General features: G+C 43.8%; 1 protein-coding gene across 4 annotated transcripts in view; it reads left to right on the top strand.

Moving 5' to 3' along the window:
- SEPTIN8 (septin 8) overlaps positions 1-9,528 on the top strand; it is a 42,973-nt gene extending 33,445 nt beyond the window's left edge. For 2 of the 4 annotated variants that reach the window (XM_039559472.1, XM_039559471.1), the window contains one exon: positions 8,080-9,528. In XM_039559472.1, coding sequence (XP_039415406.1) covers positions 8,080-8,245 — 166 coding nt within the window. In that variant the 3' untranslated portion in view covers positions 8,246-9,528. Of the gene's footprint in view, positions 1-1,030; positions 2,220-8,079 lie in introns of those variants that run through there. The other 2 variants (XM_039559470.1, XM_010413069.3) reach the window with 2 other exon arrangements.
- The last annotated feature ends 4,639 nt before the right edge of the window (positions 9,529-14,167 follow it).

Genomic DNA, 14,167 nt, shown 5'->3' with positions numbered 1-14,167 from the left:
CCATTGCTGTGTACCAAGTTATATTCACTCAGCTTTGGGTCCTTCTGGGGTTTATTTGGTATTGGACTGAGATCAGTGCTGCACTTCAGACACAGCCAATGTGAAGTTTGGCTGATGCACAGTGTTTACTGTAGCAGTGCTTCTGGTGGGAGGTTTTTCTGCAGCCCCAGCTTGAAGAACAAAACCAGGCTGGTGATCCTGGCTGCCTCTGAGAGCTTTTTAGGAATATGCATCTGGAAATCTTTTAGGCATAACCTTTAGTAGGGAATTAGTAGTTGATAGCAAGTGGTTTGTATGAAATGTTTACATCCTTTTCTGTCCCAATACGTTTTAAAGCCAAATCTAGGAGACCAGAGAGGAGCACATGCATTCAGGTACATCTGAGTTCAGGGAATCGAAGGTGGTGGAGTAGCTGTTCCTTTTAAAGATGGGTGACCTGGTGATTCAGATGATGTGCGTTGGCAAGTGTCTTTCCAGAGGAGCAGTGTTAAGGGCATTCATTAATATTTGTGCAATGCTCCTAGAGATGCTTTGAGGAGAAGGAGAAATGCACAGGTTTGTTAGAGAAGCAGCTCGGCAATGAGGTAGGTGCTGCCCAGGCTTTGCAGTTCCAGAGCCGAAGGCCAGTGGCCAAGGCCCGGGAACATGGTGGTACTTTCTTTCAGGAGACAACCCAAACCCGACCTTGTCCTCAGCTGTTCCATTGGGAGAAGTGTGCAGCTGTGAGGGATGGAATGAGGCAAGGACTGTGCAAAGCCACTGCTCCAGCTGTGTGTGCTAGTTGGCTGCTCCTGCAGGTCTCCATCACCTGGGATTTCTCATGTTCCATCAGCAGTCTTTTCTCATTAAAATTTTAAATCAATCCTCTGATTACCAGTTCCCAACAAGATGTTGGCAGCTATGAGAGCTTATCCAAGTTGCAATGGTTTAAACTCAAATGTCTGTACAATAGATTTGACCTTTCATGCTGTCTTTACTTAATGTAAATAACTGAAACTTAAACACTGATTCTCTTTTGTTCTTTCTATAGCTTTTTTAGTCTTCCCAGTGCGTACTCCATAACAACAGGAAGATATGTTAATTAGAAGATTTATTGAGGCCAAAACATCTCATGCAGAAGAAATTAATTGGTACTTACACCTTTAAGCTTGCAATATATTGCACAGAAGAGAATATGTAGCAAGGACTAAAATTCACCATGTCTTTTGATGGGGAAAATTTTGCTTAATCAGGTTTCTTGGTAAAGTTAAATCCAAGATACTTGCCAGAAGGTAAACTGCTAATTCAGGCTGCTGCATGGCTGGCGCTAAAACCAGAATGTTAATTTTGGGACTTTTACCCCAAGGGAGTTAACACTGACTGACTCCAGAGTGAAGAGGGACAAACCTGGGTTAGTGTGAGGAGCTTTCAGCTTTGCTGCTTGAACTGCCGCAGTAACAGCGTCCCACAGGTCCTCTCCAGTCTGGTTTTGGGTTGTAACTGGGGAACCTGGTGTCCTTAACCTGTCATCCCTAGTCTGACATCCCTAATCTTTCAGCTGGATTCTCACCTTTCATAGCAATAATTCTTCTGTGCAGCTTGCTTCTGTATACTTATGGGTTTTATAACCAAAATGCCCCAACCTTCATCTCTTTAGTTTTCTGAGGGCTGCACATGGTGCCTCACACCGTAACTCCTTCCCCAGAGCTCCCTGCCCACCTCCCACCTGCTGCTTCAGATAACTCTGCCTGGCCAGTCCAGTCTCTACTCATCCTGCTGGGATGTGATGGGTGAGAAGGGAACCATTTTAAAGTACAACTAAATGTTATCTATTAATGGAGGGGAAATAGTTTAAAACGGGAGACTCGGTGTTCCTGGTGTGAGTTCAGTGTTTGTAACAGACTGACTTCCCCTGACAAAAATACTTCTTTTAAAAAAAGGAAAGGGGAAAAACAAAGTGTGATGTCTGTGCCACCGGTAACTTCACACAGGAACAGGGAGAGGCCCCAGTTTCTTTGTTTTAAAGAACCTTGTAAATGAATCTCGGGAATGATCTGTACCAAAGTTGGGTTTAATAAAAACAAAACTGACTTGTTTAACAAACATCTGTTAAAACCATGGTTTGTACACCAGGTGTAACCAGAACAATGTCCTCTGTCCAAATTCCCAACCTTCTGTGATCCCAGTTTCCCCTTGTTAATTCTGTTGCCCTGTGATTAAAGTGTCATGTCCCCTGTGCACCCCTATGTCTTGGCAGTTGCTGTCCCCAGTCTCCCTCCCTTTTTCCAGGCTGCTGCTTTCCCCACTGCCCTGGTGCTGGGAGGGTAGGAGTGGCCAAAAGCCAGTCCTTGGCAGGAGATTTAAAGGAAGTCTCACCCTGTGCCCCTACCTTGTGCTGGGTGGTGTGACTGCAGTGGGACAAAGGTTGAGAACAGGGAGTGGGTGGATGTGACAGGAGCCCTCTGAGGCTTCTGCCGAGGACATTTTGTCTCTGTAACCCCCCAAGAGATGGAGAGGCTGGTGTAGAGGTGCTAACTGCCCCAGGCACTGAGTGCCTGTCCCTAGGATGTGTGGTACGTGACAGTCTCTGAACCCTCTGGATGCCCTTAGCATAAATTAGAACTAGGAAATAGATTGCAGCTGTAACAGGTATGTGGCCTGAAAAGGACTAAACTGGGCACGTAGAGAAGCTGTGGAGACTCCTGCCACTTGCAGGCATTAGGGATGAAACCCCATGACAAACATGTTCATCCCATGTTCTTCATCCCTGCCTGTTCCTGCTGCCTCAGTGGGCAGGGATGAGGCACCACTTGTGTCAGGAGAAGTGGGACCAGGTGGGAAGCACCAGGGTCTGACACAGCTGTGTCTTGCGGGCCAATGAATTCAGAGTTGGAAGTCCTCTTAGGAGGGCTCTGTCTGTCTCCATGTCTGTGATGCCCTGCACAGAATGGGGGAAAGCTGAGGCTGTGTCTGACCATCAGGCTGAGCTATGAAACAGCCTTTGCTGCTGCTTTGATGACTGTTTTAAACTTGCTTGTGTTCCCTTTTGAGGCCAGCCACTCTAATTCCTTTGGCAAAGCTTTCATCCCACTTATAGCTTTTGTCAAGTTAGATTCCCAGCTGGATAGGTTAATTGGGAATAGAAGTTTTTTGTTCTTTTTCCAAATTGCTTGGAAGATTTGATTAAGTTCAGTTTGTTGTGACCATAGTTGGGTCACCAGGGAGATTCCAGTTGCATGCCTTGCTGAGGAGGAATGGAAAGGGGCTCTGAGACCTGCTGGAAGTTAATGCATCTCTCCATCTCAGTGCACTTTTCTGTCTTCCTAAAGAATTGAACTGTAAGTACTGTTCAAATTGAATTAACACTAAAGTTAATTAGCAGGAGAAAAAACCCAGCAACTTTATAGATGCAGCCCCACAAATGAGGTATAACTATTGCATTACTCTTCCCTTTGCAGTTTTCTTGTCTCTTGATCAATTCTCTGACCACAGGAGTTCCTTTAATTGTGCAGCTGTGTAAATGAACTCTTCTCCTAGGTCATCACCTACCCTCCATAAGTAGTGACACCAAGTCAGGTTTATTGTCAGAAACACCCCAGTGAGTGCTGCCTTGAAATGGGGACGCTCTATCCTCACCTGTAATGGTGCCTGGGCGACTGCATGAGAGGTGACATGGTTCCTTTTGGTGGGGGTTATGAATGGGGGACATTGTGGTGGATGGGAGGATCTGAAATGCTTTACTGTTTCCGTAGGTGGCTTAAAACAGCCACAGAAAACAGTTCAGTGGGTGCTTACCATAGGGGATTTTAGGTTTAATTGCAGCTTTGTTTACAAGGTAGTGGTAGCTTCAGGCATCTGGAAATCTGGCCTGAATTGAGGCAACAAGAAGAGGAGTCTGGGTTTGAGAGGTGTACCTCACCTGGGCCATGAACCCCAAGGGAAGGAACCTTACTAGGTCAGAGCTCTTTGAAAATACTGTATGAGCATTCTCTGTAATTTTCCTGGGAGTGAATATTCCCCAAAACAACAATCCTCACAGAGCTAGCCATAACCACATGAGACCTGTGCCAGCACTCACTGAATCTGGCACATTTTCACCAGTAACTGGTGTGTAGCAAATGGGATCCACAGTGGTGAGTTGAGCTGCAGTTGGAATAAACTTGTGTTTATTATAAATAAACAGGTGAGATGTCATCCTCTCTGAAACTGGCTGGGCAAAATAATTGTTCCTGTCACTGCTGTGTGTGGGGAGTGTTCATCTTGTCACTCATTACTTGTCCAGGCAGGGAGGGGAAAGGTATTAAAGCTCCCAACTCTGTTCTGCAAGAAAAAAAAGAGATTTGGTGCTGTTCTCACTATCCAAAAAGTGCTTTCTGTAACAAGAATGGTCCTGTGCAAGAGCAGCTCCTTCCTGTAGCTGGCAGCTCGTTCTTTGGGGTAGGAAGCTCCATTCTGAGTGATGGCAGGAATGCAAAGGTAAGTGACATTTTTAACCAGTTGGAGCCAAGACAAAAGTACTTGTTTGTCAATGGTAACTACAGTGCTGGAATAGGCGTGTGGGAGGGAGCTGTGGTGCCAGAGAAGCAGCAGTGTGTCCTGGGAGTGCAGGTAGCCTCCAAGTGAACTGTTCTCATCCCAGTGTGGCATCTTGCACTCTGACTGGGAACATGGTGCCCTGATGGGCCTTCCAGCACTGCCTTTATCTTTTAGAATTAACTCCTGTTAATGTATACTTTTCAGTGCTGATCATAGAGATCTGCAGGGATTTTGAAAAGCAAGTTTGTTCATGGGTGTTAACACGTCATCCAGCTTATAGGCAAGAACTATATACATAGGCTCAAAGCTGTGGGGAAAACCTGAGGTTATGATTATTGTGGTGTAAAGTTACAGCATGTTAATTACTGCGTGTACAACTTTTCTGCTGGCATTTCCACAGGTAAATGCAGCTGGTGACAATGCTTGAGATAGGGCAAATGGATGGGAGGGAAGCAGAGCCCATCACACAGCTCAGTTTTCTGCAGGGATCAGTGTGGGCATTACCTTTCAGCTGGGCTATTCCAGGGCCACAGAGAACAGGCAGACCAAGCTTATGTTTTATTTAGTGGAAACTGTAAAATACAACTCGCCTCCTCCCAAAAGCCAGGCAGTCAAGTCACAGCTTGTGAGAGAAAAGGAAGGTACTGCTCAGAAGGAGGGAAGAGCCCTACCATTAAATGAAAACCTCCCCTGTGATAGAATGAATAAATACCATGTCCCAAGCATGCTGCTGCCTGGCCCCCAAGTATGTGGGGACCTCACAAACCTCATCTGGTCTAACCCAGCCCCAAGTCCTGCTCCTGCAGCACCCCCGGCCTGGTCAGAGCCCCTCCTCAGCACAGCATCCACAGCTTGAGGTAGCTTTGATCTGATTCATGGGAATTCTGTGGGTTTCACTGCAGGTTCAAGTCATGTCTGCTCACACATGCTATTTGCACTAAGTCTCCAATACTGGATGTTACTGGAACACTTGGGCATTTCCTTTGTGGTTTAAAGAGCAGCATGGCTTTCTCCCTGCACACACAGAGCTCACTGTGTTCTCAGAACCCAATCTGGCAAATTTAACACTTCAGAAAAGTGTGAGCAGCTGCTCAGCACATAGGTCCTGCAAGGCTGGCATTCAGGAATTCCTCTCCTACAAGATAAGACAATGAGGAAGGGGGGACAAGGCCAGAAACTTTCTTCTTGCACTGATGAGCTCTGCTGTTACATAGCATGAGGGTCTCCTTGCTCCTATCCCGTCTCTGTCTCAAAGTTATTTTTCCCATGTCATTACATGAGACACCTGCTCAGTATTTAGCCTGTGCCAGTCCATATGAAACCCCCTCCTGTTTGTGAGAGGATGGCAGGTGTGGTGCTGTTACCCATCCCATACTGGCTGGATTATACCTTCAAGCTAGGGTAACAATCACCTAAAAATGCCTATTGTTTAAAGCAAAACCCCCACAAATTTTAAAAGGATGTGTGAGGCTGGTTTTTAAAAGTGTAAGAGTGGTTTAATCTGACCTTTGTGAAACCACTTTGCTATGAAGATTAAGCAGTTTGTAAGAAATAATGTGGTTGTAGTGGTGGAGGGGAAATAAAGGCATTTTGTGTTGCCTAGTCTGGTAAGACAGCATAAATGTTAAAAACCCTGAGCAGCACATGCTGGTTGGTAAGAGCCCAAGGCAATGGTGATTGTAGACAAGAAGTGATTTCCCACATTTCATAGGAACTGTGATTGAGTCTGTAATGGTTTAACCAGGAAGAACCACAGATCCCAGACCCCTGGATTACAAGGTAAGGCCTTAAGGAAAACTGGAAGTTTGATTCAGGCTTTTCACTGGTGAATCAAAATGATGCTTGGCTCCATCTGAGAGCTCTTGCAGAGGCAGCAGTGGGGGCTGCCCATTCCTCGACAGCAGCTCCTGTTCAGGCTCCCATGGACCGAGTCAGATTAGCTCTAATGAGAGAACAATGGTGTGAGCTGGATGAAAGGCTCAATCTGTCAAACTTCATCATGGCTATTTTAAAAATAAACTCTGAGGCATTTGGTTCTCCATGCAGTCTGTAGCTGCCTGCCAGCTGGATCCCTGGGTTGAAGGACTATGACCAAGTCCCTTCTCTCCCCAGCTTTCTGTCTTTACATAATGTTAAAACTGAGGGGTAGCACACACTGCTTGGGGAGGACATTAAAAAATAGACTGATAATACCAACTGTCTTTATCCTCTGAGAAGCACAGTGACACTTTTCCCCTGTTGTTTTGGCTGTTCTGTTTGCTGGGACCTGCTGGTTCTGCAGGTGCTGCTTCCAAGGCAATAATTTTCCACTAGTCCTTTTTGGGTGGCTGTAAGGGAGGGCAGGGGCAGCTCAGTTGAGGGCATGAGCCTCCTCTGTTCATCCTCCCAGCACTTACTTCCTCATCCTCACTGTGCAGGTGTCTGAATCCATCACAGCATTCTTCAGTCTCAATGGTTTGATCAGGAATTTGGGCTGTGTAGTGGGTGTGAAAGGTGCTGAAACAGGCTGGCTTACAGCGACCCTCAACCTCCCTTCATGGGAACTCTTCCATTCAGAAGGGTGATGGCAAGGTAGCCTTGCCTTGGGATGGCCCTGCGCAGTTTGGCTGATGGGATAGAAAATATAAACAGCATTGGGTGGCTGCAAGCACATTAACTCTTGATCCACAAGCTCTTTGCAGTGGATTAATTCAGTGCTGTTCACCTGTAAAGAAAGATGCAGGTTTATTGTAAGTTCTGGATAAATGACTCTCTTGTCTGGCCACTGCTCCTGTCACTTTTTAATTAGGGGGAGGGCGGGGACAGGCTGCATACTTCAGTTGATGCATAGCAGCAATATGCTGTTGATCCTGATGGAAAACACTTACCCAGGAGTTCCTGGTAACTACTTCTGTAACTACTACTACTCCTACTACACAGAAGGCAGGCAAGTGCTTCCTCTTTCCAGGAAACAACAGGCAGCAGGGACAGCAGGAGGCCAGGTTATTTCAGACAAATTCAAGACCTTAAATGGGTGGATGGCAAGCTGACATCCTGGGTCTTTAGCCCTGTAAGTGTGCTGTCTTAAAAGGCATGTGTTTTATGAAACTGGGTGAAAGCGTTAAAAAAAAAGGAAGAAAGAAAAAAATAGAGCTTGTCTTGAATCATTAGAAGTCAAACTGATTATATTTTAAGAGCAATGTGACTGTACTTACAAGTTTTCTTAATGTTCAGTGGGAGGCTGAGGAAACTGGGTAGATTTCTAGGTGCTCTCAGACTCTCCCATCATGAGAGAATTCCTCCTGGCTCAGGATGCAGGGAGCTATCTGTGGCCAAGAATTTGGAACCCTCCCTTCCCTGCCAAAGGGATGTCCTTCTTCCCAGTCCCACACCTGAACTGCATTTTTGTTCCATTTTGTTAGCACCAGCAAGGTCTGCAGCAAAGGCAGAACCAGGACACAAGTCTCAGGAGCTGCTGAAGTGCAATATTGGCTGTAAATACACATAGCTTTATTCATTTATCATGTCCTGCTTTCAGGATTTGTGACCAAAGGCCATTTTGCTTCCTACCTGTGCTTTTTTTAGCAGATCAATAATAACAGGAAACCAACCAGGAGTTTGCCTCTCCAGCTCCAAGGTGATGATCACCAAAGCCAACGTGGAGCCCTTAAACTGCACGAGTTGGTGGCAGGCCATACAGTGCTGCAGCTGCTTGGTCAAGAGTGCAACGTGGAGGGAAGGATTCCTCTGAGGCAGTCTGGGTGGGAGATGGGGCCAGCTGGACATCACCATGGCGTGGAACTGCAGAGAAGATAAAGTGTACATATATATATATACACACATATATATATATATATGAAAAGAAAAGCAGAGGTTAGTGAAGTTTATATGTTTTCATGTCATCACCCAGAAGTACAGATGAATTTCATCTCATATCAGGAAACTTGAAGGCTTCCCCCACCTTTTTCTTTGTGTTTTGTGTTCGTACTTGCCAATCATTGAACTGTTTTTTTGAGCTGATAATGAATGTATGAGGCCTGTGTTTCCTAACAATTTCTGAGGCTTCTACATTATCCAGATTGCTGTCCAGGAGATTCAGTTCAGGATAGCAGCTCCAAATCCAGTAAAACCAGTAATACTGCACTCTGAATTTACTGAGGAAACAAGCACCTACAAAAGGCAGTTTTCACAATCAGCAGCCTAAAATGGCTTAATATTTGCACATAACCTTAAAAGAAAGGATCCAGGATGTGTTCATACCACATGAATTTTGCCTTACTAGCACATGATCGTTTCTTGAAGACAAAGTTTAATTGTTTATATTAAATGCTTAGTAACTGCAATGTGAACTAAGTGCCAGATCAGGGTAGTCTCATTGCATAAATGAATAATTAGTGGGATGAAAAGGAAAATGGTTTAAGAAAAAACCTGTGTGTGAAATGTAGCAAAACTCTGACAGCTTTCTATGTACAGTACTAATAGAAGGGAAATAGTTAGAAATATTTTTGCAGCCTGTATTTAAAAAAAATAAAGAAGGCATATGGTTGTGCATTATGAGACTCTTTTTAATGTCCATTCAGTTGTCCTTTAAAGATATGAGTAATTTTTTTTGGAGCAATATAGGTTTTAAATAGTAGAAAACTAAAAAAATAAATTTAAAAAGAAAATTACTCTAATATTCTTTAAAAGACTTGCAGATAGGTAGAAATGGGTAGTTTGCCAAGCGTCTTCTGAAGGATGTATGGGTGTGTGTGTGCACATCTGTGTTTTTTAGTCTTGTTTGATAAGGAGTTGTTTCTTTAAAGAAAAAAAATTTGCAAAATGTAGTGCTTACAATGTTTAAGAAATCCATTGGTGTTGCTGTGTAAAGATCCCACTGAAGCTTATCCAGTATACTTTTTTCCATTCTCAAGATCTCAGCTGGAAAGTGTTTACACCTGCTTTGCACTGCTAATATCTGCACCGATGGTATTACCTGTAAAAAAATTTTTAAAAATTAAAAAAATAAAAAAATAAAGAAACCAACGTCCTACACTGCTGCGTGTGCTTCTCTATATTGTGAAGGGATCTAGCAAGTTTAAACAAATTTATGTTAAGGAGAATGCTCATCCAGGAGACCTTGTTCCTAGGTACCTCCCATCCTAAGTGAAGAGTGGTCTCGGCTCACCCCAGGGCAGCTGCTGCAGACCCAGCCCACAGCAAGAATGATGCCCTGAGCCCCCTGGGTCACTGTGATCCTCCCCAATGTGGCATCAGTGATGCACCTTCCCTGCTACCATTAGTTTTGCTCAGAGGAAGCCTCCTGTCAGCCAGTTTTACAGGGCCTGCTGTGGTTGCCTTGTTTCCTGTGGTCATTGACTCAGCTTCTCCTTTGTAGTGGAGAGGAAAAGAACAATAACCTCAGTGTAAGGCCACCTAAGAAAGGCTGTGAAGAACATTTCACTACAGCAGTGGCTGTTTGAAGAGATGTGTATGTCTGACTCCAGCTCCTGGGTTTCTTCTTCTTTTGCAAAGCATAAGGAAGAAAAGAAGAGGAATGCAATCTGAAATGCTTTTGGCTACTGCTTGTAAATGCCTACAGAAGTCTATCACTGCATTTCTGCTGTGTAATTACACATTATCCTGTGAAATTTCTCACTGGCTGCTGACTTTACTTGCTCATCTTGAGGTGCAGACCTGAGTCAGTTCCTCACTGGGTTCAGAACACTGTTTTGGCTCCAAGCAAACTCATCTATTTAAAGCTTCCTCTGAAGAACCTCTGCTCTACTCTGTCACACCTGCTGTGCCCTCCCAGGAGCTATAGCATGGGAATTGCAGCCCTCTCATGTACATCTTGACTGTCCCCCCAGACTAAGCTCTACTGTGAGCCATGGATTCTGAAAGAGGAGAGAGGCAGGAGAGAAACACATCCATGACATAAACAAAAACAAGTTCTTCATCTGTAAATGTCACAATTCTTCAGAGCAACAATGAAACAGGCCTGAAAATGCTACTCTCACCCCTTAAGGACTACTTATGGTAAAAAAATTAACACTTTCCCATTATGTCCAAGTTGTTGAAAGACCTGGAAACATGAACAACTTTTAGTGTGTTTAAAATGAAACATACTGACTTCATCTTCATTGGTTTTTGCTGCAAGGACAAGGCAGGAAATTGCAATGCACTGCAGAAATTCTAATTGGGCCTGAAGGGAGAAGAAGAAAACGCTGAGTAAAGAAGAGAAAGAGTCTTGGGAGAAATAATTGTCATTCTATGATACATACACAAGTTTCAAACTTTCATTTAGGTTACAGTTGCTTCTGAATTAGTGTAGCTACAGAAGCTGGAAATAGGACAAGGAAATTCAAAGTGAAGCCGAATAAATCCTCTTATAGGTGCCATTTTTATTCATGTATTTCACAATTTTTAGACTATGCAATGTCACAGTATTTACATTGCAATGTTGCTCCTCTTCTCACTTTCAGCTATTGGTTCAGGTTGGACTTCAGGAAGAACTTCTTCATGGAAGGAGTTATTAAACATTGGAACAGGCTGCCTAGGGAGGTGGGGGAGTCACCATCCCTGGAGGTGTTCAAGAAACTACTGGATGTGGCACTTAATATTATGGTTTAGTTGACAAGGCGGTGATCAGTGAAAGGTTGGACTTGATGATCTTAGAGGCCTTTTCCAACCTTAATGATTCTGTGACTCTATATGCCAGTATCTATTACCGCAGGCCTGGTTCCTATGGTATATCACTGTGTCCCGCAGCCATAGGGAGGAGGAGGAGAGAAGATCCAACAGGCAGGAACTGTGCAGCAAGATTGATTTATTTAATTATTTTACAAACACTTTTATAGACTTTTTTCTTCACAGTCTAATTGGACAAAGGACCAGCCACCCCTTAGGGGTGATTGGCCAAAATCCTAAAACATCCATTATCAAAATATTTTCTACTATACCATAAACAAGACTTTCCAAGGTTGCAGGTGGCTTGGTTGTTTACATTCCCTGCTACCTCTTCTGTGAGAGAGAAAAATCTCTCACGGACTTAGAAAATAACAAGAAAATCCTCATTAACAGCATTTTTGTACCTACAAGTATCAACCTAAATAGAATTGGGAGCTGCAAGGCTCAGCTCAACTCCTACCTTTGCTGTAGCTTCAGTGGCAGAAAAGATCAGCCCCACAGTTTAATTAAAAATAGTAGTTTAAAGACAAGAATATTAAAAGTGATAATGTGAATAATTTCTGTTTAGCAGAGAAAACCAGATGAGTTCTTTGTACTTACCACAGCAGTTGGACTAAGTGCACATAAACAATTCTAATGAGGACTGTATGTCAGTGCAACCTCATCAAACACTCAAGTTCATATGTGTGTGTGTATATATATATATATGTATGTATATTTGCTAAATGGCCTTCCCCAGCAACGACCCTGACTGCTCCCTAAATCTTCTACCAAACACAGTCCCTGCTTTGTCTATAAACTGATTACATGCTCCTTACACTCTCAGTCAGTAATCTATCCAGGGAAAAGCTGACATAAATCTCTACCTTTACTGATGCCAGCAGCCTATTGAAGATGCTGGTGGCTAAGGCAAACGTTTCTGGGTAAAACTGGATCTGGGAGCTGATTTCTGCAATCCAGACAACTGCTTTTTTGTAACCCGACAGAGAGATACCTGTGCCCTTAGGGGAAGGAAAAGTTAGAAGAAAAATACAGTTAGTACTTTGATGATTTTGTTAACATATCTCCAAAGGAACACGGAAGTCTTTTTAAGTGCTCTAATTAGCATTTCAGATGGCTGGAGGCTTGAAATGAAGGAAGTTGTCGGTTGTGTCCACAGAGGTGAGGGAATGGGCACATTTTGGACCAGTTTAAAGCACTCACTCCTGTTGCCCATCCAGTCTGGCTCTAGGTGTGCTTACGCAGGCCTGGTACTGGATTGTACTGGAGCACTGAGTAGGGAAGCACCCAGCCTTCCCAAACAGAGCTCTTATAAACAAGGTCATGAGTGTGCTCGTTATTCCCACCCTGGGAAAACTGAAGCCTCGATGCAGCACATGTTCCACTCACCCAGCCTCAACAGAGAAACTGGAGTCAGGAGCACGTTTTGATTTACTCTGCAAGAGTTTTAACAGTCCTTGGATTTGCTAATTGTTGGGATCAGAAATAGGTTTGTGACTCCCCAAAGGTACATGGCAAAATGTACTGAGCTTTTTCTTTCTTATATCTTATTTGAAGTTGCATTCAGGTGAGAGGGAGGACCTTGACTGCCATGACAATGGCACCCAGGAGCCGTGGAACACACCTGAACATTGTTGTAGGAGAAGTGAAAGGACCAAGCAGCTACACAGAACAGACAACACTAACCACCAACTTGTTTGATATTACTTATCACATTATCTGTTTCACTATTTTGCTTAATTTGGTAGTAAAAATACTTGGTAAAAAGTAGCATTTCTAGACTATTTCAAAAAAGAGACAAGGCTGTCAAGGCACTTCTGTGCATTCTTCCATGGTTCTGATGCACTTACAGAAACAGCCAAGAAAAACTGTTTGAATTGTACAAAGAGGCCATGGAGTCTTGTAGCTTCCTAAGGTAGCTTGGAATGGAATGGAACAGATGGAATTCACAGAATAGTGCTGAACACAATTAGAATGCCAAATTTGTGGTTTTACTGTTGATTGGCTGCTCTTACCTGCTCTACCATGTTTCCCAAAACTACTACTGTTCTGACTGAGCCAGAACAAAATGCAAAGCCCCTGTTTTATACAAGACATCAATAAAATGAAAAATGGGACAAATACAGACTCTCCTCCTCCTCCATTCCTTGAGCCTAGTCCATGAGGGTTGACTTTTACATTCTGGTGAGTCAGATGGCATGACCAGCACTGCACCTCTGCAGGGTTCTTTAGAGAATTCCAAAGGGGACAGGGGAGGATACCTTCAGGGTGAGATTCTGGAAAACTGGCACTTTCCAAATCCTGGCCTCTCTGGCTAAGGCATTTTCCAGAAAAAAGGCAAGTTGTGAGCTCTCTATATGTCCAGGACACTTCATGGCAGCTGTTTGAGCCTGTTTCGTGATGGGAGTCACTGACAAAAACAAACAAACACACAAACAAACAAAATTATAAAACAACATCCGAGCTCCTTGTACTAAGTATGATTTCCTCTTTTGATGCCTTTCCAGCACTGAGAACTGAGGAGCAGCCACAGGACTGGTTTGTTTGCAGACAGAGCAATCCTGATACGCATTTTCCCTGGAAGTTCCCGATGAAAGAAAACATGTCAGATGGCTGAACAACACCACAGTCCAGCTTTTTCCCTCCTGTGCTGTGTAATGCCTTGAAAAACCTTGGGTCGAGCAGTCCAGATTACTCCATTTATCCTGTTTCACACGTTTGGCTCTCCCATTTGCAGAGCTATTACATTGCAACCTGTTATCACCTGATTTCTGTTTCTGGCAAATAGAGGCTTATGGTTTCCATACAAAGGCTCAAAGATGACTGTTATTAGGAGGTTTATTCATTCCCAATTAAAACTTTTCTTCAGAGCAGTTTAATCTTTGGAGGTACCATTTTGGAAATCCCACTCTCCAGAGCGACTAAGGAGAGTATTTACAGGACATAAACATGTCTGAATCATATCAGTACCAAGTGAGTGAGAACATCCAGCCTGAAACTATTT

This window comes from Corvus cornix, chromosome 13, assembly GCF_000738735.6.
Source record: "Corvus cornix cornix isolate S_Up_H32 chromosome 13, ASM73873v5, whole genome shotgun sequence".
NCBI lineage: Eukaryota > Metazoa > Chordata > Aves > Passeriformes > Corvidae > Corvus > Corvus cornix.
Note: the sequence above shows the minus strand (reverse complement) of the source record. Positions and strands in the feature narration are given on the sequence as shown.